General features: G+C 39.5%; 1 protein-coding gene and 1 long non-coding RNA gene across 9 annotated transcripts; both read left to right on the top strand.

Annotated features, from left to right (window-relative positions):
• Positions 1-26: 26 nt before the first annotated feature.
• Positions 27-25,991, top strand: CEPT1 (choline/ethanolamine phosphotransferase 1). Of its 8 annotated transcripts, none has more exons than XM_081914443.1 (9): positions 27-163; positions 1,918-2,327; positions 8,473-8,620; positions 10,982-11,123; positions 19,158-19,242; positions 22,535-22,666; positions 23,807-23,965; positions 24,322-24,447; positions 24,921-25,991. In XM_081914443.1, the coding sequence occupies exons 2-9, from the start codon at positions 1,989-1,991 to the stop codon at positions 25,038-25,040; spliced, it is 1,251 nt and encodes a 416-aa protein (XP_081770569.1). In that variant the 5' UTR covers positions 27-163; positions 1,918-1,988; the 3' UTR covers positions 25,041-25,991. The 8 variants fall into 8 exon arrangements, with proteins under 8 accessions (XP_081770569.1, XP_081770571.1, XP_081770570.1 ...); XM_081914445.1 differs by having other exon boundaries at positions 28-163; positions 1,922-2,327; XM_081914444.1 differs by having other exon boundaries at positions 163-293; positions 1,922-2,327.
• On the top strand, positions 11,130-14,073 carry LOC309371639. Its single transcript, XR_014169236.1, has 2 exons — positions 11,130-13,606; positions 13,704-14,073. It is a non-coding gene; the product is annotated as an uncharacterized lncRNA (long non-coding RNA).
• Positions 25,992-26,116: the final 125 nt, after the last annotated feature.

Here is a 26,116-nt window from a genome sequence, read left to right as displayed (position 1 = left end):
CAGCCAAGCAGCCTGCCGCCGGCCCGCGCGCGCTCCCGCCGGCTCCCCGTTAGGAGCCTCTGCCCGCTCGCGCGCCCGTCCTAAGCAACCACCAACCCGGCCTTGTTTACGGCAGCCGCAAAAGGGACGTAAAAGCGCCGCCTGGGCGAAGAGGCTGGTTGAGGTAAATGCCGGGTGTTTTTCGGCGCGGTTCAGGGCGATGGTCTCTGTCGGGCGGGGGGCGGTGTTGGTGGTGGGAACTCGGCCTTCGACGGCGCCGGGTCTCCTCCGGGCCCAGCGGAGGGTTGGCTAAGGTGAGTTCTCCCCCCACCTCAGCCACCGGGGTCCTTCGACGAGTCGGACCGCAGGGGTCTCTTCTCGCTCCCTCAGCCTGCGAGGCATCTGCGCAGGGGATGGTGGGCGGGTGGCTTGCGCTAAGCGGAGCCCGGAGGCTGCCCTTGCCGTTGGCTCCTCTCCCCGGCCGCCGCGCCTGGGAAGGTGCGTGGCTCCCGGTGCCAGAGAGAGAGCGAGAGACAGGGGGTGGGCTGCCGCAGTTCGTGTCATGTCAGTCAGTCCTTGGAGCCGTGTAACCGGAGCGGGTGCCACTGCTGGGACAAGTCAAAACAACCACCCTCCGCGCTACAAACACACACGCAGGCATGCCACAGTTTGCGTCAGGTACAGGCGTGGCAGGATCAGGACAAGGCTGCGCCTAGTGTCTCGAGACCGCAGGAGGGTCAGCCTTGCATGGAGTCCAGAGCGTTAGCCCAGGTAGCGGCCCTTCAAGGTCTCAGGTATAGTTCTTTCAATCAGCCTCGCCGCCTGCTTCTCTTCAGCCGCTATGCCATCCCTGTTCTCTTTACAGGAGGCTTACATGCAAAGTATGTGCCCTGACAGTGAAAGTGCGGTGCTTTCACTTCCCTAAGGGCAGGTGTGGGCTTCCTCATCCCCCACCCCCATCCTTGGAGTAATTTCTGTAGTCTGGTGACCAGAGAGGAGACTTTGGACTGGATCTTGGCACTGTGCTTTTTCTTTAGTTTGTAACTTTTGATACTGTATTGACTCAGTGCTTCTGACCTGCTTATTTAACTGAAGTGAATTATTAGCAAGGGTCTGGCAAGCTTCTGTTGTACTTTTAAAGGACAGATGATTTCTGGAACTCTAGGCAACCTGAGGGAGTTCAAGGAAAAAAATGCTTTCATTTTGTATCATCCGTAAGACTTGAGTAAGATTTCTTCAGTTTTATCTCTTTATCTTCTATTTATTTTGCTGAATCCTGTAAAAGTTTTCTCCTTTCGTGTGCTTCTTGTCACTCTTTGCAAAACTACTTCTCATATTGCAGCAGATGGATGCTTTCTGTTTGTATTAATAGCAAGGAACAAATAAAAAGGTGTTCTTTGAAGTACAAACTTAAGTTTCAGTTAGAGAAATTGGCATGTCCAAATGCCCCCAATCAAAAAGAGACCATTTATTAAACTTGTTCCTTGTATTTACTCTCAGATAGTTCTAGTCCTTGTTCTATGTCCCTGTATATGTCCAGATTCTCCTAAAGTAGCTTTTAGTTGTGACTAATGGCTCCTAAATGCCATGTTGGTGGCCACAAACTAATAGCAAGTCTTGGCTGATCTGTTTTCTCTATCCCGAGCCAACTTGAAGAACAGCATAGCCTGGGACAGGCACTGTGGCCATGCTCACATGTCATTGTAAACTGTAAGCCATGGATTACCATGCATGAGCTGACTTCTGCTGTCTTCATTTTATGGTTCCTGTCTAATTGTAGTGGGGGCACTTATTCTGTCACGTGAATCTCTGAGCACTGTTTGTTTTGTTTCTGAGTAGGCTTGGGCCTTCAAATATCTCATGTTTTGCTATGAAACACTCGAAACATTCCTGACAGCTTTCCACCTGTTACATTAATCTAAATACTTTATGTTCCAGATAGACCAGGATCTTGAGATACTTTACAACGGTTAAAATCTGTCAAATACAACATCAAGGCTAATAAATCCATGAGTGGGAATCGATCCGTGAAGAAACGATGTGGGGAATTGCAGTTGGAATCCCCTGTGCGCTATGGTCATGTTCCTTCAGCAGGATGTACATTAAGCAAACTGCTTCAGTTGCCTACGCCACCTTTGACAAAACATCAGCTAAAACGGCTAGAAGAACACAAGTATCAAAGTGCTGGACGGTCCCTGCTTGAACCATTAATGCAAGGTTACTGGGAATGGTTAGTTAGAAGAGTACCAGCTTGGATTGCCCCTAATCTGATTACAATAGTTGGACTGATAATAAACATCTGCACAACCATAATATTAGTGTGTTACTGTCCGACAGCTACAGAGCAGGTAAGCTAAATATCTCTTAACGTTTCTTTGAGGAAGGGATTGTACTCCTGTTGAACGGCTCAGTATTATATTTACTTTGGTGTTCTGTTAACAGACATATCGAGTTTTATGCATGTAATTTTTGCTCTTAAAGGATCTAAATTATGTTTCTAAAATTCCCAATAATACTTTTGCACAATCCTTAATTATTTCAAAAAAAGATACATTTTCACAAAGGTTTTCATAATATCATGAGCGCTATGCAATGCATGTTGACTGATGTGTGACAGAATGTGAGAATGATAGAAAGTTTAGCAGTGGAGCTCATAAAATTTGTAACAAGGGCAGAGATATCAAACATAAACATGAAAAATATGAAGAATATCAAAATGCCTCTCTCCCAAGGTCTGATACTACCAGGCTCTTGTCATTCTCTGAGATCTGGAGATTTAAAATGTTTTAAAATATATGTGGGGGGAAGCAAAAGTTGAGCTGTTTATTGTTGAAATTCAGCTATCAAATATTGGAGGACTCTGCACACATCACACCATTGCAATAGATCACTTTTCCTTAATTCAAGAAGCTTTCTGTAGTACACAATCTCAGTTTTCCTTCCATCTGTACTGCTGTGAAATATATATGTAATAAGCTCTAAGTGACTCAGCACCCTACTAATGAAACTTGCTTATGCTGAGATACTTGTTTTTCTGCCTTTACTTATGTAGTGTTTAGCAGCTGCTTAGCAGGATTCCTGCTTGAAAACTTATATGTGAAAGGGATTACTACTGATCTGTATTGTGCTTCGCCAGGCGCCTATGTATATCCATATAGATAAAGTGAAGATTATATAAATTTTTGAATAAATAAAATATAAATAGCATGTTAAAAATAGAATCTTAAGGTTTGAAAGCATCATCAAGTATTACCTAATTAATCTCTCTTCTTCTAAGAAAAGAGCAGGTTCACCTTAAGTTTCTTGACAGATGCCTGCACATAATGGAGATTCCCCAACTTCTCAAGTACTGTAGTTAGTTCAGTGACTGTTCCAAATATTAGGGAATTCTAATTATACCTTCCCGTATTTTTACTCTAATCAATAGGTAAATAATCCCCCCCCCCTTCCTTCCCTTCCTGCATCTTGGTTCTTTCCTAGGATAACCATACTTTCTTCTTTTTACTCTTCTGGCAATTGATCATTTTTATAGCTCTTCACTGGATCGTTTCCAATTTTTGCACATGGTACTCCAAATGAGGCCTTATATCGGGGTGGAGAACCTCCAGCCTGTGAGCCTAATCTGGCCCACCAGACCTCCCCATTTGGCCTGCCACACCATTTTCGCCAAGGCATGCCCAGCTGCCTTGACTTCATATACAGTGCTACCTCCGGTTACAACTTAATTCGTTCCAGAGGTCCATTCTTAACACGAAACCGTTCTTAACCTGAGGCGCTCTTTCACTAATAGGGCGTCCCGCTGCGCATGCGCCTACAGTGTGTGACTTCCACTCACATCCTGGGGCAAAGTTCGCTTCCAGGAGCACCTATTTCCGGGTTAGCAGATCTTATTACCTGAAGCGTTCGCAAGGAGGATGGTACATAACTAGAGGTATTACTGTATGGTGTCAGGTGTGGGAAGGTAAAAAGGTGGTTGGGTTGGGCCAAAGGTAGCTTTTGAAGCACCACTGTTAGTTGGTTGTCAGGACTTCAAGCACAACCTCAGCAGTTTTGCAAGCCTCTTTGTAATCCTCAGATCTGCTAGGAAATCTCAATGATCAGCTGGTCATCAGCACTTTGAAGAGCTCTGTGCAGTGCATTAAAGTCCCAACAATTAGCTGATTGTCAGGGCTTCAAAGCCCCGTATCACTTGACATCATTGTAACACCAGGTGCTTGAGAGGTGGGCAACCCCACCCATGTGTCAAATTTGGCCCATGAGTTAGAAGAGATAAGAATCTGGCCCATTATCTGGATGCAGTTTCCCACCCCTGCTATTGTTGTTGTTGTTCATTACATGTATTGCTTACCCTTCATGAGCATGTCCCAGTGTGGGTTACAACAATTTAAAATTCAGTGTTATAACTGTTAAAATTGATTATAATCAAAGGCATAAAGTGGGCCCTGAAAACACCCATTTCAAGTATCAAAGGCCAGGGTAAAGAGGTGAGTCTTCAGCATTTGCTGGAAGCTATATAGTGAAAAAGCCAGCTTCACCTCTGTGAGGAGGGAATTTCACAACAGAATTCTCTTTTCCAGGCCGCCGCCACCCTGAACTTCTGAGAGGTAGAACTGCTAAGATGGTCCTTTCTGCTGATCTTCACATTTGGGGGGAGGGGGTGTCTGTAGAGAATGAGGCAGTCTTTAAGATATTTGAGTCCTAAGTCGCTTAGGGCCTATAGGCTCAACAGAACAATATTATTGCCTATGGCAGGGGTGAGGAACCTCAGACCCAGAGTCTAAGAGAGGAATTCAGCGTAGCACTAAGCAGATTGCTCCATCAGCGCAAGCATTACTGTTTTCCTGATAGAATGAACTGTCTTCTCCTTCCCACATGTGCTGTTCTGGGGTTTTTTCCAACCCTCCCCCAACACCTGTTTGTGGGGCCGTGGGGGGAGGATAGGGGGCTTCTGCTTATGGGACTATTTAGTGAAACTGAGCCATAGATATAGCTCTGCAGACCTCTATCAGCAGCCCATGGGACTCTCCATAGACCACCCAGTCTTCCTAGTCCACAATTCTTAAAGGCTTTGCCTAACACTTCTTCATGTGTTTTTGTCTGGTTGAAATGTGACCTTAAACTGTGATGACACCTCTTGCTTGCCTGGATGAAGGGATGACTTGCTTTGCATGGTTGAAAGGAAGAAAGTTAAGAGTCACTTTACTCTGCCCACTTTTACTTCTGGACCCTTGTACAACTTGGCATGTGCTCCCCCGAAATATTCCCCACGAGGTAATGCAGGCTTTGGACTAAAAAAGGTTCTCCATCTTTGGTTTACATAGTCTTTGAGGAATTGCTTCAATAATAAAAGTAAGCATTTCATTGTCTCTTTTGATTTCAGGTCAGATTGTTGACTTGTGCTAATTTTGTTTTTGTTAGTTACCAAAAAATCTTTAGTAATGCTACTGCTTGTCTGGATCTTGTTTTCAAAACTCACACTTTTCTCTATTATAGCTTCCGTCCCTTTGAATTTTTATTTTTTTGCAACAAGTGTTGGTTATCCATCCTAATTGTGTTTTTTGTGTATTTGCTGTCCACTCCTTCATCCAGATAATTAATGAGGGCACAGAGCAGCACTGTGGCCTTTGCATAACTCCACTTAGGTAATACTTCTTTCTTATATTTAATCTATCCATTAAGTACTACATCTACCTTTTAGTATTATTGAGTATTGCCAGTTGCTACTCATCTAGACAAGAGCAAAATTAGGAGTGCAAATAGTCATAAGATTTTGGGGATCATTACTTCTGGACCTGCACTGTACAAGTAAAAGATCCCATGGATCTGGCATTTTAGAAGAACCACTTTATTCATAAGCACAGTTAAACTCTGCTATCAACAGAGGCATTTTCCTCCTGACAACAATCCAGTGTGAGTGTTGTACTTTGTATCAGACTCTCAGAACACAATTGGGAAGGCCTTGAGACACATCCTTTATCTTGTAATTCTTGTTTCCCTAAATATTTAAGGTACTTCTTGGAAACCCCATATATGATGAAGTTACTTAGTTACATCTGTCTTGTTTATTTATTTCATATGTCTTCCTCATACTCATTTCATAAATATACATGTGTGATTCAATGTCACCTTCTAAACAATGAGCAAAAATGCTGCTTTACTACTACTACTACTACTAAGTTATTCTCAAGTAGTACAAGTATGTAAGATAGTACAATACTTTGCAAACATCCAGTTGATTAGCAATCCTTGAGAAGTACAAGTTGACATATATTGAGTTACAGTTAAAATCCTGCCTCAGCTCTTTGAGTAACTATCTGTATATACACCCTGAGACATGCACAGAGTTGTTTCTGTAAGACAGGGAAAGAATATTTACTTAGGCTTCTGATGATGATTAAATAGAGGGGGAGGAGAAAAATAGAGCAGAGAAATTATAGTTCGAGGCGACATTTTAGGGGAAGTGTCATAGAAATATATAAAATGACTAGCAATAGTATTTATTACAAAATTGAGATTAATTGATACAGACTTAGGCATTGTTGCTCATCAAGGCATTAAAGATCTAGATCAGCATTTATGATATACTGCTGTATTGCAGAGCACTGTTTTGGTTTTCCTTTTGAGAGTGGGATTGATGGCTGGATCAGCATATTTTTTGCATAATATTGTTACTGCAGTATACGACTTATATTTTATGATCACCCAGTAAAGCAGACAGGCTTCATACCTTATAAGAAATTATTTCTTTGTGTAAAACCAAAAAATGGCAAAAAACACAAAAAATATTCACCAAAACCCAAATCACTCATATCTATATAGCAAAGATTTATTGAAATTTTCTCCCCTTTACTGTAGTTCTCTTAAATACATATTGGTAGTTAAATGTTAACTATTTCAAGAATGGGTGCCAGTTTGTTTCTAGGGTGGTATGCAATGATAAAATGCAGGAATCAAACATTCCCACTTGACATGGGGCCTTTGAAATTTCTATGCATTTTTGAAAATGTATTGAAATAGTGATTTAGATTATTTGAGGCTTTGGCCCAAATGAGCTCTGAAAATTTCCCCATTCCTTTGTGTATCTTAAACATGGCCAGAGATTGCCTTTTTACATTCTTGGAAAGTAGGATGCAGTGTTTCTAGTCCTGGTAAGAATCACCTATAGGAAAGCTAATGTAGTGCTCAAAGCTGGAGAAGTAATTGTGTGAACAAGTTATTTACTGAGGGCTTTATATATTATTGAAATTTTAAAAATCTAAGAAATTTGGGAAGTAGCCTAATCCTAGACATTGTAAATGTTTGGTAAAAATGTGTGCCATAGAATCTGTGCTAAGGGTAAATTTTGAGAGAATTTGTTTCTTTCCAGTATGTTACATAAACTGTAAAACTAAGACAATAACAGTGCATAGTTTGTTATTATTTTATTTATGTGGCACCTTATACTCCAAGATATTGGGGTGATTTACATTGTAAACAAATATGAAAAACTTACAAGTGATCAAACATTCCCACAAAGTTGCCAAAGTACACATGTCCTGCTATAAAACTATTACAAGCCATCACAATAAAACTGCAAGCAGCTAAAAACCACCCACTGAGAGTGAGTAAGAGACAGATGTCAACACTCAAGTGTTTGGGTGTATAAAACAAAGTCACAACCTGGTGCAGAAAATATTTTGGGAAAATCTGTGGCTCAGTGGTGGAGCTTTCATTTTGCATGCAAAAAGTTACAGGCTGAATATGTGGCATAGCCAGGTAGGGCTGGCAGAGACCCCTGTCTAAAAATAATGCAGACCTAGTGCCAGTCAGTGTAGATAGTGCTGTGCTAGATGGACCAATGGTCTGACTTGGCATAAGGCAGCTTCTTAGGTTCCTGTGTTATGCTTGGAGCCAGGTATGCTTTTCTGGGATGAATGTACCAGAGATCCATTACAGAATTAGGACTTGTTGGACTTTGAAACTTATTCTCAGGTATCCTGCACAATACATGGGTATTTGGGAGTGGGACCTATTGAGCAGAGTGAGACTAGCTTCATGTGTCAGATTAAACTGTAAGAGTACTTGAGGCAAACCATGTCATCACAGCTAGGTTTTCCACACTCCAGAAAAGTGGGAATATTTATAACCTTTTACAGATACAGTGGTACCACAGGTTAAGTACTTAATTTGTTCCGGAGGTCCATTCTTAACCTGAAGCTGTTCTTAACCTGAAGCACCACTTTAGCTAATGGGGCCTGCCGCGCTGCCGGAGCACAATTTCTGTTCTCATCCTGGATAAAAGTTCTTAACCCGAGGTACTATTTCTGGGTTAGCATAGTCTGTAACCTGAAGCGTCTGTAACCTGAAGCGTCTGTAACCTGAAGCGTCTGTAACCCGAGGTACCACTATAGTTAAAACTGGGAATAAATTTGCAGCATGGGAGAACCACATCTGATTTAAGACCCTGTAAACTTTTTATTGACATTAACTGCAGTCACATACTTTCTCTCTTAGGCACCTGCTTGGGCATATATTGCATGTGCTTGTGGCCTTTTCATATACCAGTCTTTGGATGCTATAGATGGGAAGCAAGCGAGAAGAACCAATAGTAGTAGCCCTTTGGGAGAACTTTTTGACCATGGCTGTGATTCACTGTCCACAGGTATTATGTCATATATTACTGAAATATAAGGGTCTGTTAAGTGGTTTATACTTTGAAGGATACTGGGGATACTGAACTGCAAACAGCAAGAAAAACTGTTGGCACTCTGGCAGAATGAAAATAATGTACTCTGATTGTATATTCCCGTGCCATCTTTCAAGGTTTAGCTAGTACGTTTAATACAGAATCAAAATTTCACTAGGTAATTTTAATTTCATAGTAAATAGTTTAAATTATTATTTTAAAATGACAGTAAATCTAAAATATTGAAATATTTGAAATATGATTGGGCATTTAGATTTTTAACCTACCCCCTGTCCAGATTCTTTGAACAAAGAAGCAATAAAAGTAAAGCTGAGTACCTTAAACTATAGTTAAAAGAAGTGATGGTTTAATGTGGGCGTGCAGTATGCTTGCACATGCCACTGAAATCACAGGCACTTCACCCCTGCACCTGCCTTGTTGCTGAGAAGCAGACCATACATAGTCTGGTTTAGTCTTGCATCCAAACCTGGACTCATGAATCCTTCCCACCCCACAAAAAAACCCCACAAACCATAAGTGGTTAGCATACCTTGGTTTTTCCATGTGTTTGGAGAGAAACAAACCACAAGCCCAGGTTCTGGGGTAATGCATTCTATGCCACTCTGTGGTTTGTTTCCTGGCTGGAGCACTTAGGATGCTACACATTCACATTAAACAATAGCTTATTTGAATTATGGTTCAATGTGATGTGCAAACTGATCTGAGTCTTTTAGTTTCATTCTCACTTCATTATTGTTGAAAAGCACCATGGTTTTCCAGTTCCCCTGGAATGTCATCCATTTTCCAAACAAATCCTAGACATCAGAAGGGAGTTTATGAAAGATTATAAGGTTGTTTAATAAGATGCCAGAAATTGAGTTAGCCTACATGCTACAACTCAGGGAAGCTCCTGAGCCTCAGGAACAAAGGCTTTGTGCAATCCCTCAACTTGTCCAACCAAACTTGAAGCCAACTGCACCTTAGGCAGAGTCTCTGTGAGCTCTTACCTGTGTCCATGTGATGGACCTCCCTTAGTCTCAGCCCTGTTCCTGTAGGTGGAAAGGATTTACAGAGATTATATGTCGAAACCCTGCTTTGCTTTAACGTGGTCCAGTCCTATCCACACAAGGTCAGTGATTGCAAGTGCTTAAGACTCAGAAGCTTTACAAACTGTCCTGTAGGCTAGCTCAGGGACTGCCCAATTCCTTGAAGATCCCAAAGTAGCTTTAACAGGTTTTTAAAAAACATTATCTAAGATGTGACTAGTGTGCAAAATTTGGGTGCAAAGTACACACACTCTGAAACTGTATGTGTAATTTTCTTAGCTGTTGGACCATTTTGTTGAACTCACTGAACATCCAAATTTTGACATGAAAATTGAAATTGTGATATTTTAGCACAATTTTGCTGTAAGTTGGATGTTAAATATAAAATAGAATAAAACTTTTAGTTAAGAAATAATGTTTAGTAAAACATTATTAAGCACCCCTAAACCTACTAAACAGAATAAAACATGAAGAACCTCTGATAAAAACACTAAACAGTCTCATCCAGTTGCAACCAAAATTAGTGTGCTGCTTAAAGTGATGCTTAATGCTATGATACGTTAAGTACCGGTAGTTGAATTCCTGTCTAACAACCTGTGTACTAAGTACTTTGCTACAAAAGGGCAGCAGAGTGAGCAAAGCTGTTTCAAATACTGCTTCATCAATTTCACACTCCTTTACCTTGATTAGGGGAAGCAGGAGGAATTATAACACAAGAAAAGGAAACAACTGTGCTTAATCCTAATATATTTCTCCTCTTTTCTATTATGTTTGCAGAATTACAGTATCAATCTAACAATTCTAGATCTGCTGTAGTGCCACATTAACTTAACCATAACAGAATTGGGCTGCCCAGTGGTTATGAAATGTTACTTACCATGCAGTTGTCTTATGTGTGTCTGCTTGGAAGTAAATCTCACTCCATTCAATGAGACTTACTCCCAGACAAGTGTGTTTAAAATTTGCAATCTAAATCATGCAGTATTAAAACTCAATGGTAATTTTATTTTCATATTTAAAATGTGTAACAGTATAAATTCTGATGGAACTGAGAACCCACCAGTTTTCTCTAGTTTAGTTACTTTGACTGTTGAAATTTGTTTCTGACTATACTTTATGCATATATTTGATCTTGAATCTTAAAATTCTTATGACCAGCATCAAAAATACAGAGCAGTAAATAAAAGAGAGTGCCAACTGCATACTACAGACTATTGAACACATTTGTTTGTTCATTCTTTGCTTTTGAAATCTGTAATCTATGCTCATGTTAACTGATTTTTTTCTGCAGTGTTTGTGGTTTTGGGAACGTGTATTGCTGTGCAGCTGGGGACAAATCCTGACTGGATGTTCTTTTGCTGTTTTGCTGGAACGTTCATGTTTTACTGCGCACACTGGCAGACATATGTCTCTGGAACATTGCGCTTTGGAATGTAAGTAAACCACCTAAGAGAGAAACCGAATATTGCCAAACATTACACTGCTAAGTGATTAAGTCAGTCAGAAGGTATATGCAAATCTATAATCTATGGAAGAGTATATTGAAGCAATGTTTTGGCCTAAACAAAAGTAGTGCTAATTAAATTGTTCTTTCAGTTTGGCACCTTTTCATCATAGTGAATAATCAGGTTGAAAATAAGAGGCACTAACTTGCACCAGAGATTGGGGCAGTGTCACACACATGATGTCAGGAGGCGGCTCAGCATGGTGCTGAGTGCACTGCAGCTTCAGTGGCTCCTCTCTCTCATGTGGCCTCTTTCCATGGTAGGAGGAGGAGCTGGCCACTGAAGCTGTGCCATGCTCGGTTCCACGCTCGGTCTCCTCCACCCTCTCAAAATTGGGCCCCCCAAAATAGCTCGGCCTCCATGGTGTCCCTGATCATAGAGTTTATTAACAGCACAGATTGATTAGGAATAGTGTAGGAATTAGAGACATAGTTAGGTGCCATGCAGTTCTGTTTTTTCCATTTTGGACCACAGTCCAAACTCCCTCCTCTGGTTAGCAGGGCTTTGTCAAGCCGTGGAGCAACTTTTGCACCTGCTGCTCATGGTGGCCACAGTGGAAGGTGGGGGCGGGGAGGGGGAGAAGAAAGAAGACACTTTAAAAATTATTTTTAACCTCTCTTGCAAGCCTAAGTTCATTCTGAGCTTTGGCCCACCAGACATTCCCTGCAACTGTTGGCTACTCGGGTAAACTCTTCCTTTGTGATTTCCCCTTTCTTCCATTTCTTATACATGGTCTTCTTAAAACTCAGTTCATCTGTAAGCTCCTTATACAGCCATACTGGTTTCTTTAGATGCCTCCCGCTTTACCTGCTTTGGTATGCAGATACAGGCCAGAGGAGAGGGAAGAAATGAGTGGGAAAGTTTAATGGAGTGCACTAGAGTTCAGTGTTGCATAAAAACATTGCAAAACTAGCTTTGAAGGGCAAAAGGAATTCAAGCAAACAAGAGTGTTGGGTAAACTTTAAAAAAAAGTGGGGAAAGGAAGGACAGTTGCCAGGATTAATCCCTTCTGTCCCTCAAAATTACAGTGGTGGGTTAATTACTTAATATTAAAATTAGTGCCTCAGAAGGGCACTGCTTTCTTGGAGCATTAATAATAATAGCATACATCCAGTAGAAAATAGACAAATGTAGGCCATTCAATTGCTAGTATGGAAGCTAAAATTTCTCTCAGGCTGAAGTGAGAGTTTCTCGCATGCTGAAGTGTTGCAGCCTAACTTTCTTTCTGCAAATTCCAAGATATGCTTACTGGAATCTGTGTATATGTCTATTTTTTCTATTGCCCACCCTTCTCCAACTCAAGATAAATGTTATGTAGCTGTTTTATGCAGTGATTTCATGCAATTGTCTTTGACCCACAATTCTAGATTTTGGTGAGCTCACTGAACTCCAGCTTAGGGAGTCACTAGGCTGTCACTAGGTTAGTTAGTGCATATCATGAAATGAAACCCAAGCTTGAGTGTAACACGAGGTGAGACATAAGCTTAGCAGCTTTGCTGGCAAAAAGAACTACATAATATTAAATAACACATCTTTAAATATATGCTATACATTTACATTTTTACAGTTTGAAATGTACACTGATTAACCAATTTTGTTTTATTTGACAAAGCAAGAAAGAACAAGCATTCTGTTCTGTAATCTTTAAGAAAATGTGTTATACATTTAAAAAAATATGATTAGTTCATTTCAATCTGGTAGACTGTGCTAGTTCAGCTAGCTTTGTTTCATTAGGTCTTCTCTTTTATTTAAATGCAAATGTTTGATTATAATGGCCTAAAAATGGACTTGAGTAGCTGCACTGAGTATAACTAATGCTGAATATTACCCAAATGTTTAAACACAGCATTCAAAAAACCAGATGCATTGCTTAGATTGCAATAATTGTTTACTTTGCATGTTGAATGCTGTCATTATTTTTTAAAATGTTCCTTTCTTTAGCTTTACCTATAATGGAATGTTTCTCCTTTCCTAAATACAATTCACCTTTTTGTGCCTATTTTTAATATAGTGATTACAGATCACTAGTTAAGGATTTAGCAGGTTTAAAAGGCAAAAAAAAAGAGTATCGTTTCTTCCTAAGTTATAAAATCACTGACTAATCAAATCGGAACATGCAAATTATTGTCCACACCCATCTTAAGGGTAGGAAGCTTGCTTAGCAATAAGTGACCTGACATCTTCTCGCATTCGGCTTTTCTGTCTCCTATCTTCATTGTGGTGCCACAAGGTATAATGCTAGTGTCACCAGTTACCATTCATACAATTTGAAGAGTACATTTTTACTAGATTCAAAGCTTCATAGGTAATGTTAAAGCAGGAATGATAGTTGGGGGAAACAAGCCTTAACAATACATGGTGTCCAAAACGTTAGCTAAATTTGAAAGTAGACTGTCTGAAGAACAAATAGTGTTCTGTGAACAACAACAAAAAGAAGTTGCACGTGAGTTCAATGTTCTGCATACCATTGCAGCCTTAGCGTGGAATATTTTAATAAATATAAAATAGATGCACAGCCCCCTTACATTCTTCTTACTGCTTTATTTACAAAGAGACCAGTGTAAGTGCTTAAAGAATCTAGTGTGAGTAAAGCTTCCTTCTTATAGCTGCTTTTCCTGAGTACAGTGGTACCTCGGTTTATGAACTTAATGTGTTCCTGAAGTCCGTTCTTAAACCAAATCTGTTCTTAAACCAAGGCGTGCTTTTCCTAATGAGGCCTCCCGCCACCGATGCCCTTCCACTGTTTGGCTTCCGTTCGTAGACCAAGGTAAAGTTTGCAAGCCAGAACACTACTTCTGGTTTTGCGGAATTCATAAACCGAATAGTTCGTAAACAAGACTGTTCGTAAACTGAGGTACCACTGTAAAAGTAAAGTTTAAGTAACATGATTGTAAACATATTATCTTTATTTGCATTCATTGGGTTAAAATATTACCGTTACAACTGACATAATATTTAGTTTCAGGTTTCATTGTATTAATTCAGTATTGTTATTGAAAATGTAAATCTTTAATTTCAATTTCTGTGGTGTTTGCCTAGTAATTTGTATTTGAATTATGTACTGCTTTTATAATATTTTCAGACTCCTTATGAGTACAGTCCAAAGACATTAAACTCAATGGGCACTTTACCATTGACGTCAGTGGGATTGTATTGAATTGTATGCGATGTGGATTTACTACTGCTTTTCATTTCTCTCTATAATTGTAATTGCAACTGTCATATCATTCTGAAGGAGATTATGCTGATTTCAAGTCTGTATCCTTAATTGTGTGTGAAAATCTGTTCTTATGGAACTATTAAGCTGAAGATTTCTAAGCAAGCTGTTTTTAAATGTTTCTTTCCCTCACACATAGATTTGATGTTACAGAGTCTGAACTCTGTCTTGCAATAATTCACCTTCTCACAGGAACTCTGGGACCTGGGTTCTGGAATAACACGGTAACAGATACAAATCAGTGTTACCCAATGAACAATGGCATGAAATCTCTAGAAGCAGCACCTTTTTGTCATGCACAGAGTAACTGCAAAAATGCCAATTGTTTTCCTGGTGATATTTCATGGACATTTGTTTTAAAGGCAACTCATAATGACTGAATGAAAAATAAAAACTCACTCAGATTATCGAACTTTTCTGCCCCTGTTTACTTTAAAACAAAACAAAAAAAGCTTTGTTTTGAAACTCTGGTGTTTTCTCCCCTATTGGCTACTGTAAAATACACAGAACTGACTTCACCTCTTTGAAGAGCAGAATGCCAGAGTGGTGGAACCATCTCTCTATATAAGGTCTGGATTAATTTTGTTGGAACACCTTTGGAATATTTCCTCCCTTTTTTGCTAGAAACCTTTCCACCAGGAAAAAGAATTGTTAACATAGTTAGCTATCGTGAAATATATTGATGTTAGAAAAGTATTTTTACAGGGCAATCCTAACCATTTCTACTCAGAAGTAAGTCTTACTGAATTCAGTGGGACTTATTCTCAGGTAAGTGGGTTTAGGATTGCAGTTTTAGTCATGTTTTAGAGTTCCTTGCCCTCACGCTTAGGAAAGAGTGCTATAGGATCTTTCCTAACCATCTTTGTAATAGTGATGTAATTTCCTCATAAACCGAAGTTCCATTGCCAGCTTCCCTTTACCTAGATATTAGGAAAGTAAATTCAAGCTCTTAGAAGGGGTTTTGAGCTTTCTGTTGCTTGGTAGAATCCCATATGAATATGTTATTTCTTCAAGATGACATAATTCTAAGGAAGCAAATAAACTTGGGTCTTCTGAATCTCTCAATATCTTGCTTAACTTTGCTGTCCTTTTCTTGCACCTCTTTCTATTAATATTATTTGTGAAAGCAAAAGTCATTTCACACAGAAAGATTGCTGGAACAACCTTTCTCAGTCTAATTTGTACCTGTTGCCAAGTAGCATATGGGTGCTAGCTGTACTCTGCTCATACCGAAAGGAAATACTGATTACCTTGGTCAAGCATAACTGGCATATTGTATGAAGCAGCATAAAGTTTGGATGACTTGGTGTGGGGCACAAAACAAGCTGCAGAGCAGACTGCTGGTAAGTTTGAAAAAGAGAGTCATATGTGCCAGCATGTAGTAACAGTAAGGCGGGATAGCATTTATATCATGCTTTCAGCTGTTCAAATGCATACATGGGGTCTGTAATCCTTATAGCAACAATGTAAGGTCCTGAGGAGGACAAATGCTGGGGCATAGTAGCTTCGCTGAAACCTTGTAGTGGTTGAGGTGGCATTTGAACTGAAGGCCTCCTGGTTTGAGGGATGCTCATACCGTAATAAAACTGTGACAAGTCAACAGGACCCTGAATATTTTTTTCACGAGTTTTACAGCTAACTTGCCCCAACTCTGTGGAGCGGCTGTCATTTTTATTTCTATTTTCATATATGCATCTGATCAGATTTTTTTTAAAAAAGCAAGACAAAATGAGTACATGGCGAAATGAGGACTGAGGTAGAATGGCTCCTGGAGTTGCACATAACTGACTGAGCATTTTGTGGTAAATAAGCTGCACCCGTGAAAACTATTAGACAGAAGGTGTCCCACTTTGTTTCAGAGTATGCACCACCACAAGTGGTCTTTCGCAGGTGCAATCTTTTAAAATTCCCCATCTCAGTCTAATAGAGCTGCGTTCCACTAAATAGAAAGATTTAAAGGCTTGCACCCATGAAAATAGTTTTGGAGGGAAACCCAAAGCCCACCTGAAGACCCTTGGGTTGGCAGTATTCTTTGTGGGGGCTACCTGCCCCCATTGATTTTTACGGATACTGCCATCAAAGACACAGGCATTAGAAAGGCCTGCAACTCTCCCTGACCCTGGTTACCCTTGGCACCTTTGTGCAGCCAGGAAATATATCCCAGTGGGACTTCTTCTGGTTGTACAAAGTTGTTGTTTAGTAGGTGGTGTGTGTGTGTGTTGGGAGTAAGCTAGAAATTCAGATTTTATCAGAACCAAAGAATAAGTTGGTGATTTGCAGTATGTGCCTCTTTCAGGCCAATAATATGGCCTGCAAGTTCATATCTGAACCTGTGCCTGGTGAGTTTAACTGGAAACTCAGCTTTGTACATTTAATGTAAAAAAGTTGAGATCTCACATCTCTAGATTTTAAAGATGTAAATGATGCATTTAATACCTTCAAACATAAAATAATAGTTAATAAAATCTGAATTAAAGCAAAAATAGTAAATTGAAATGCAGACATTATTTCTTTCACAAGATCAATTTATAATAGGGATTCTCCCTGACACAAACATAATTGATAGTGCAAGTGTGGTCCTGAAATGCTGATCATATGTGGGACATAAAATGGGTTTAATACAGTTTGTAAGTATTTGAAGGGAGTGTTTTGAAAATGTTATAGTCTTTCATTGTAAGACTTCATATGTTGATCTATTATATTTTCTCACAAACCCATCCTGTTCCCACTTTCAGATATTTCTTCCTCTTCTGTACTCTCTCTGCTGCCTCAGATTTCTCTTTGACTAACAGTGTGATTTACACAAGTTTGCTTAATCCAGTTCTTCTCTGTTCTTGGTGTATATTTCCCCTCCTGCCATCATAGATGAAGCTAATTAAAGTTTCTGAACCAGTAATTGCATCTGCCACAACAGAGTATTAAATGTTATGTTAGCAGTGATTTGAAGCCAAACGTTTATTAGAAGTTATTAGCCATACACTTAAGCAAGTGCCTTCAGAAATTATGTAACTCATGCTGGGTGTGAAGACACTTTCCTTTTTAATTGGCCCTTGGATGTGGGCACACCCCCATTTGGCTTTGGAACTTGAACCTATGTAGATTGTAGGTATAAAGTACATATAAACAAGCATTTCATTTCTAGTGCTAAGGTCTACACGATGTTTCTCTTGTGAAGCATGAAAATAAGGGAGTGTGTTGGTGTCCATTAGTAATGCCTGTGGAAAAGAGAGTAGAAAGCATGTGGCAAATTAAGAAACCATGATTTATTTATTTTTCTTTATATTATGTACATACAATTATATACTTTATCATTATACAAATGGAATATGTACACATATGCAACTTTTTTATTACTCTCTGAATTCAGCAGCATTCCTTCTCATACATGAAAGACAAGGCAGGATTATCTGAAATAAAACTTCTATTGTGACTCATGGAAGAATCTTAATCCATCAAACAGAAAGTCAGCACTGTCAGCTTTGTTGGCATTGCTCACCTTTGAGACAGGAGAAGAGGGAAGGGTGCCAAGGAATGTGCCCTCACTTTCTAACATGGTCACCTGCTTAAGAGGAGCACTGTACCCTGTAGCCAACCATGGCCTCTTAGCTAATGAATCTGCATAATTAACAATAAATGGTGAACACAAGTATGTTGCATGCAGTCATTACATCGTTACATTGGGGCTACTCTGAGTATGGCTTATTCATACTACCCATAAGTGTCAGTTGGCCTATTAAGGAAGACCCAAACCCCACAAACTTCAGAGTTGCAACCAAGTACCCTTCAAAAGAACAGCACTAGCTAAGACTAGTAGAAAACAGTGGTTCACTGAAGGTGTAACACTGCCAAGCTCTTCACCATGGTTAAGATATTGGTAGCAAGCTGCAGGCTTGCACCCTTCCTCCCTTCTCCAGTGCAAATCCCCCTTACCTTATTTGCCTTAACCAATTTGGTGCTACTCAGGGATGCTTCTTAACCAGAGTTTGCAAACCTGCTTCAAACCCAGGTTAGCGTTAACCATGGTCACTGCCCGAAGGTATCACATTTAACCATGGGAAAAAATAAAGAGGGAAGATTTATTATTGAGAGGTGAGGGTCCTAAAGTCTTATCCATGGTTAGGAGACTGGTAGCAGTATATCAGTTCCATGCCTATGTGAATAGCAGGACAGAATGAAAAGAGAAAGATTGTGATGAGGGCAAACATTTTTTTCAAGAAAGTAAGACTCAGAATTCTTTTTTTTGGTGGGCAAGGTTAATGCTTACATTTTTGCAACTGCTTATGGTTAGCTGAAAGAAGTAAACAAGTTCCAACTTTTCCTTTTGGCCACACTCCTAGACAGTCATGGTGTAGGTAGGAGAGAAGCAGAAGTGCAGCCAGAGGAGTTTTGAAAACTTGTCCAGCAGCCAGTCATTGGTGGAATGGGAAATCTATCTTGCACTTAAAACCAGTTTGCCTATACAGCCAGTTGATTGACTTCACTAGAAACCTTTAAAACACCTCTGGCTATGTATGTTTGACACATGCCTGCTCTAGAACTGTCTAGAATTGCGACCCCTAACTAGATTTCCATTTTCTGTGCTGTGATGTTAACAAACAGCGGTACAGCAAGAGTATATCAAGAAAACATTTTCTCCATTGTTTTGTTTTACCTTGTGCATGATAGAGGAGCGCTGCCATGCTTGCAGATTGATTATAATTGGCTTTGAGTAATTGTGCTTTTTTGGCTTTTTTGTACCTAATCAGAATTGATGTGACTGAAGTTCAAGTCTTCATAATAACCATGCATTTACTGGCAGTGATTGGAGGACCAACATTTTGGCAAGCGATGGTAATTCTGTTCATCTTGTATATCACATGTAACTTACATTGTTTATTTTTCCCAACCCATTTTGTTAATACATTTAGAACAGTATCTCTTTCCTTTTTGTTGGAGAGACCTTCCCATTTTGGCTATATTGCACTGGTTCATCCCACAAGATATTTAAAGCCATCATTCTTTTGTATTATGTGCTGCCATTTAGGCAGAGGGAGCCCAACACATATTCATTAAGGAGAAACTTGGTCTGTTGGTTGAACAAAGCATTCACATCTTGATGGACAGTTCACAAATCTGCTAAATTTGGAAAGGGAGGACTATTGCAACTGGATGCAGATCCTGAGCGTAAATGCAATGGCAGTGGTAAATCTTTGGTAACTATGTCCGACTAAATAATTTTTTAAGATGATTTGGCTGCCATAGTTGCTTGAGCAATGCTATATGTATGTCTACTAAAATATAAAAATTTGGTCCATAACATAGCTGTGTGTGTCTTGTTTTGTAAGCTATCTTAAAATCAAAAGCTAATTTGCTGCAAATCAAATTTCTGCTACAATTTAATTATAGAATAAATAAATAAATAATGTGGAACTTGCAAAATGTGAGTTAATGTTAATGTGAGTTACACTCAAAAGGAAGTGGTGTGTCAAGAAAAGGCTGGTTAAAAGTAAGCCTAGCTTTCTTTGAAGTATAAAACACATAAAAGTATTTTGAAGTCTGCTCTGAAAAATTAATATGTGCTATTTATATACACAGTGGTTTTTTTTAGATTTTCTTGACAACTGCTGCTTATTTTGGTGGTTTCTTATACTGGGGGAAAAAACACAACTCCACTTGTATAGAGGAAAATGTATCATTAAAATGTTTGCTTATTATTTCAATTGCACATGTACTCAATCATTCCACTTTTCTCTCTAGGGCCTTTCTGTGGCACTTCAGCATTTGCCCAATAGTTTCACAAGACAATAGAGCAATATTCTGTTCACAGCTGATGGAAGAGAGGCAGAAGGCCTGGGTGGGGGAGAGCTGATACTATACTGCTGTTACCTTCTATGCCTTTTGTTAACCTTGCTACTAGGTATGCAGCTCAGCAAGGGAGATGGAAAGTGCACAGCCTCCCAAAGAGTAAATTAATGCCTGCATAAATGTTTACGACATGCTGGGAGAGAGATAGTTATGCTGTTTCTCACCACTCTTTTAAAAAGAAATTTAAAAGCACTTTTTAAAGCTGCAGTGGTGGTGTGTGCAGCCATTATAGAATTAATAGGAAAATTTGGTTGATTGTCATTAATTGACTCATAGAATTGTAGAGCTTGAAGGGACCACGAGGATCATCTAGTCTAGCCCCCTGCAATGCTGGAATCTTTCACCCAATGTGTGGCTTGAACCCATGGCCCTGAGATTAAGAGTTTCATGCTGTACCAACTGCGCTATCCCAAGTCTTGGCTTAGTTTGGATGATTGTTCAAGTCATCATAAAACATGGTTTATGAAGCTGTGAAGCAGTATTTACTTAATTTATTGTTAAATTTCTATACTACCCTTCACCCAAAGATCAGAGGGCAGTTGACAATATAAAAACACAAAAATACATACCAAACAAACAACAACAGCCCCCCGCACCACATTTTAAAAGGCCATAGATGGTTTAATTAGCTAAAAGTCTGTATTAGGGTTGAGTGTCCCACTCCTTCCCCTTATTTCATTGTGTGCCAGCACTGGTGTGAAGATGCTGTTACACTCAAGCTGCAGGACTTTGATTTAATGCCAAAGGGCGGGGGATGTCCTGCTCACCACTGATTTGTCAAATGGCTTTTGCAGCACCATCTGTGTGTGCGAGTGTGCCAAGACCACCCTCTAGTGTCTGCCACTGACAAGGAAGTAATGGCCATTGGGATGTTGCACCCCCTGCCTGCCAGGAAGAAGACATGGCAAGGGGAAGATCAGCCTGGTTCCATCCATTAGCCAAGGAAACAGCTGTTCCAGGAAATTTGTTCCCCACCTTACACTTAAAGAGAACACTGCTACAACTGTCAGTTGCCCTGGGACTTGCGAGAGCATCCATCAGCTTACTAGGCTGTGTATGTGTGAGCTTGGGTGAATTTGCTTTTTTAGCCCTTACTTGTAAACTGTCTTGAGAATCATTTGATTGAAAGGTGAGGTATAATCTTCAAATTAAATAACAAGCCCCTTTTGTTTCTTTACAGTTCTCTTGGTTTTGTTAAGTTCATATCACTGTTTTTCAAATACTGTTCTTAGTTCAAATTTTAGGGGAAGAGTTTCAGAATAATACTGTAGAGTAAGTGCAACATCCCTACCAGCTGTAGTTTGGTGGTGGTCAGGATTTTGCGAATTAATTATATAAAACAGATTGGCGGTGGCTGTTCAGAATTGACAAAAGGAAGTTCTTTTTCCACATAATGCTATTTTGCCTAGGGAATTAAATGCCACAAGATCCAGTGATGACCACAGGCATAAGTGGCTTAAAAACAGAATTTGATAAATTCATCGAGGGTTGATCAACAATGACTGTTATGCATGATAATGGAACCATCATTTTTCAGGGACAGTATACCTTTGTCAGATGCCGGAGACAAACAACAAGGAATGTCGTCACCCTATTGTTTAGCTTTACGAGCATCCCAAGAACATCTCTCTGGCCACTGTCCAGGGTACAGAAATTGACCATGTTTTCACCCAGCACTGCAGCCCTGTGTACTTATTTTTCTATTTGCTTTTCTTCATTTCTAAGCTCTTAACATGAAAATTTGAAATATATTGAAATGTCCTTTCCTAATTCTTTAGACATATCCTATCTAGTCTGGCTTCTATGTGACTTCCAATTTCTTTATTCATATTATTTAATGTATATCTCACCTCCCCTATAGGAACTCAAGGGGATGTGCAGGTTCGTCCCCTTTTTTCCTTCAGAACAACTTTGTAAGGTAGAGTAGAGTGGGGATTTGAACCCTGCTCCTGCCAGTGGCAGGTCAACATTAACTACCATACCATACTTCATGGATCCTGGTTTCTGACCACCTCAGAATCGAAACCTAAATACTGACTCCATTCAGTACTGTCTGCTCTCCCCAGGAATAAGTTCTCAAATACTGATATTTCTCCTGTGTGTCATTATGGATACAGGTCTTCAGCTTTCTGAAAGGTAATGTGTGAAAGAATATTGTACCCCCTGTTGTTTCTAGGTAGTTCCCAAATACTAGATTTGGAAAAGTGGAATGTTTGAGTTTACTTGAAATCTAGAATTCTTTAAACTGTGTCTATATTTTTCTTCCTCTCCTGTTAAGATTCCAGTGCTAAACATCCCAGTGAAAATACTTCCAGCTCTTTGTACTGTAGCAGGAACCATATTCTCCTGTACAAACTACTTTGGTGTGATCTTCACAGGTGGTGTTGGCAAAAATGGATCAACTATAGCAGTGAGTTTTTCTCTACCTTTTGGGTAACTCAGTTCAGTCTCCCTTTTCTCCTGCCAGTCTTTAGAATTCTCTATGTCTTTGAGTGGACTTGTTTTATTGGTACGGTCTTCTACTTTGCATACTGGCATAAGGAACATAGTTGGGAAGGAGTTTGGCTGTATAGTCCTGTTGCCTATCAAAACCTCTTTCTCTGTGCTCAGTACAGAAGCCAAGCAAGCTGCTGATGGAATATATTGGCAACTTTTCCCATTGGCAACTTGCTAAAGGGAGCCCCCTTTCTCAGTGGCTGGCAAAGATCATCATGTATGAATGTGTGAAAATTGAGAAGTGTGCGTGTATGGAGTGTGGGCGGGATGTTTGTGGCACCCTAACCCTGAAGACCACTGACATGGAGACCCCAAGTTACCCTTGAGGGAAGGGAGCACTCGAGTTAAAAAATATTCCCTATCCCAATCTAAATGAAACATGCAAATGCTTCAGGGGCTTTGGAAATGAGGAAATATCATTAAAAAAAAAAATCTGACCCAGAAGGCCTATAATTTTCAGACATTTTTATTTTTGTTTGTCTGCTGGTTGTTTTAGGGCAGATTCATAGATTTCACATGGTAAATGGTTCTCCGTTTTTCACTGACGATGAAATAACCATGTCTCTGACTCCAAACTTATTGTCAGATTTTAGTACAAATGTTGATCTTCAATACATGTGTTTGTGGATTTTGCATTTTAAACTAAGATGGTTGACTTTTTAGTATGTAGTGATAGACATTGTTTTTGTTTTGTCATCCAGATGAAAATATCTGGGCCACTTGTGCTTTAAAAATTCGTCTGTTCACATCTGTTAGGCTAGAACTGGGTAAGAATTGCATTTCATCAAGCTGTTTTGTGACTGAAATTGCACTTAGGCCGGGCATGCAGCACAAAGTTCACTGTGCCTGCTTTTCTGTTAGAGACTCCAACCACACAGCCAGGTGACATCCTTCTCTGCACTTCCTTACTGCCAGCTGAGTGGATTAAAGAAGGTAACGTTAGAATGTTACAAAAGGACAGTCAGCCAGCCTCCAGTTGTTCTGGAGATAGCATGTTGAGATATTTGTTTCTGTAATATGCCCTTGATGAATACAAAGCTCTTTCTCTGTGTAGGGAACAAGTGTCCTTTCACCCTTTCTTCACATTGGATCCGTCATTGCATTAGCCGCTATGATCTACAAGAAATCTGCTGTGCAACTCTTTGAAAAGCATCCTTGCCTCTACATACTGACTTTTGGTTTTGTTTCTGCTAAAATAACTAACAAACTGGTGGTAAGTTAGAGAATTTATTTTATGAGGTGTCCCATAAATACAAACAAAGTACTTAACTCTTATTATTTGCTGGTCTCACATGGTATACTTTGTTGTGAAAGTTTTACTTTCTTTCTCCAGCTGCAAACAATGATTTTCCAAACTTCTTTCAAATACTGCATTTATGAAAGCTGTATAGTGGTATATGTAATGAAACGCCTCATTTGCTTCCCACAGAGTATGCCCTGGGAAATTGGTGATAGCCCAAGCTATAAAGAGAAATCAGAATTCAGTTGTTTACCCCTCCCCTCCAATATTAAATTATTCAGTATAGATGCTGAAATAGAATATTTATGAGTTTTAATTTTTCCCAACAGGTTGCACATATGACCAAGAGTGAGATGCATCTGCATGACACAGCATTCATAGGCCCAGCACTCTTGTTCCTGGACCAATATTTTAATAGCTTTATTGATGAGTATATTGTACTTTGGATTGCCCTGGTAAGTATTTCCTTATTTTTCTGGGCATGAAAAATATCCTTGTGTGTTCTTTCACGTTAATGTAAGCAACTTTATTTTTGCAGCAGTCTAACGAAAAAGAGGGAATGGTACAGAAAAAATCTGGGCAGCATAGATAAGTTTCCAAGCAGTTTTATTCTTGCAGCGTACATTTGGGATTTTTGTTTTGGATTTGATTTTTAATCTTTTATATTTAGTTTATTGTACATAACCTAGAGAATTCATTATGAGGAGTCGAATATCAATGAATAGGGAATATATACCTGCAGCTGGAGGTTGGGGAAGGCTGATTTAGAGTTTAGAAAAAGCCTTTTGTTTCAGAAAGACAAGGATAATTCTACACTTAACTGAAGAGAGGAACCCATTGCATAGAGAATGGATACAAAATTTGCAGAACAAATTATTTCTGAGCCTTTATGTTTGGATGTCACATGTAACTTATGTTCTTCTTCCAGATCTTTTCCCTTTTTGATTTGCTCCGATACTGTGTCAGTGTTTGCAATCAGATCGCTTCCCACCTTCACATCCATGTCTTCAGGATCAAGACCTTCTCCACATATTCTAATCATCATTAGTTAACTTGGTCACTGACACAATAAGAAATAACTCACAACTGTTTTCTACAGGAGAGGTTACAAACATACTGAGGAGACTATGAGAACTGGAGCAGATAGGAACAAATCTAATTTATAATAATGTTGTATAACTTCTACTCTTTGTTACTCCTTAGCTAGCCTCCTCCAACAAAAGGGGAATCCCAAGCACTCTCCAGTCAAACATGCATATTGCCTGCTCTGCTGGTTGTGTGCCCAGGAAAGCATGCAGAGAGTAAAGCTTTGTCTTTGTAATTACCTTGACTACACGGCATAAACTCTTGGGGAAATGGATTCCCAATAACAGAGTACTCTAATACAATGTGATTACAAGCTGTAAGACAATTTGCTTTCTAATTTTAAGAAATCATCTATTAGTAAAAAAACCCTCACTTAGTACCCACTCAAAAAATAAGAGTTGAGCTTGTGAAACACAGATCCCCCACTAGCTTTTGTGGCTGGAATGTCTTTGACTTTTGAGTCTGGACTGTGATCTCATTATTCACCTGTTACTGATACCAGAGGTAGATTTTTAAGAATCCAAAACGACACTTAGGCACAGCACTGTCACTGGAAACCAGGCATCTAAAGTGCCATCTTTGCAAGCAATCCACTGTTGCTGGGCAGTCTCTGTTCATTTCAGTTGGGTGATGTGTGTCTGCTGAATTCAAGTTGCTCAGCTGCTGTGCTTGTTGAACTGCACCTTTTATCTTTAAAATTCTACCCCCGGTACCCTGTGATGTGGGGGTGAGCGTCCGCATGCGGTAGTGTGGTTATCTCAGTTTATTTTATTTTTTAAAAAATAAACATTTAAAGAATCTATTTCTGTTTTCTTCAGTGGAAAGTCTATACAAAATTTACAGTTACTTTTTTTGTATAAAATTTATGCAAAAAATTATTTCTGCTCTTTAATAAATAAGAAAATTCTCATAACTGTGACCATCCTTGTGTTTATTTTGAGCCATTCTGCGGAATATTTATTTGAACTGATAAAAGTGCATTCCTGCTGTCAAAGCGACTCATGTTTTGCACATAAATATTTAGTTTCTCCTAGCAAA

Source organism: Podarcis melisellensis, assembly GCF_964234715.1.
Source record: "Podarcis melisellensis genome assembly, chromosome: 6".
Lineage (NCBI taxonomy): Eukaryota > Metazoa > Chordata > Lepidosauria > Squamata > Lacertidae > Podarcis > Podarcis melisellensis.
This window is presented reverse-complemented; position numbering and strand designations above follow the sequence as displayed.

Excerpts from the sequence above, each read along its gene's own strand:
- CEPT1 (XM_081914443.1), top strand. The coding sequence starts at position 1,989 with ATGAGTGGGAATCGATCCGTGAAGAAACGATGTGGGGAATTGCAGTTG. Across the intron at positions 22,667-23,806 it reads AAAATGGATCAACTATAGCA|GGAACAAGTGTCCTTTCACC; the intron begins GTGAGTTTTTCT and ends TTCTCTGTGTAG. Across the intron at positions 23,966-24,321 it reads AAATAACTAACAAACTGGTG|GTTGCACATATGACCAAGAG; the intron begins GTAAGTTAGAGA and ends TTTTCCCAACAG.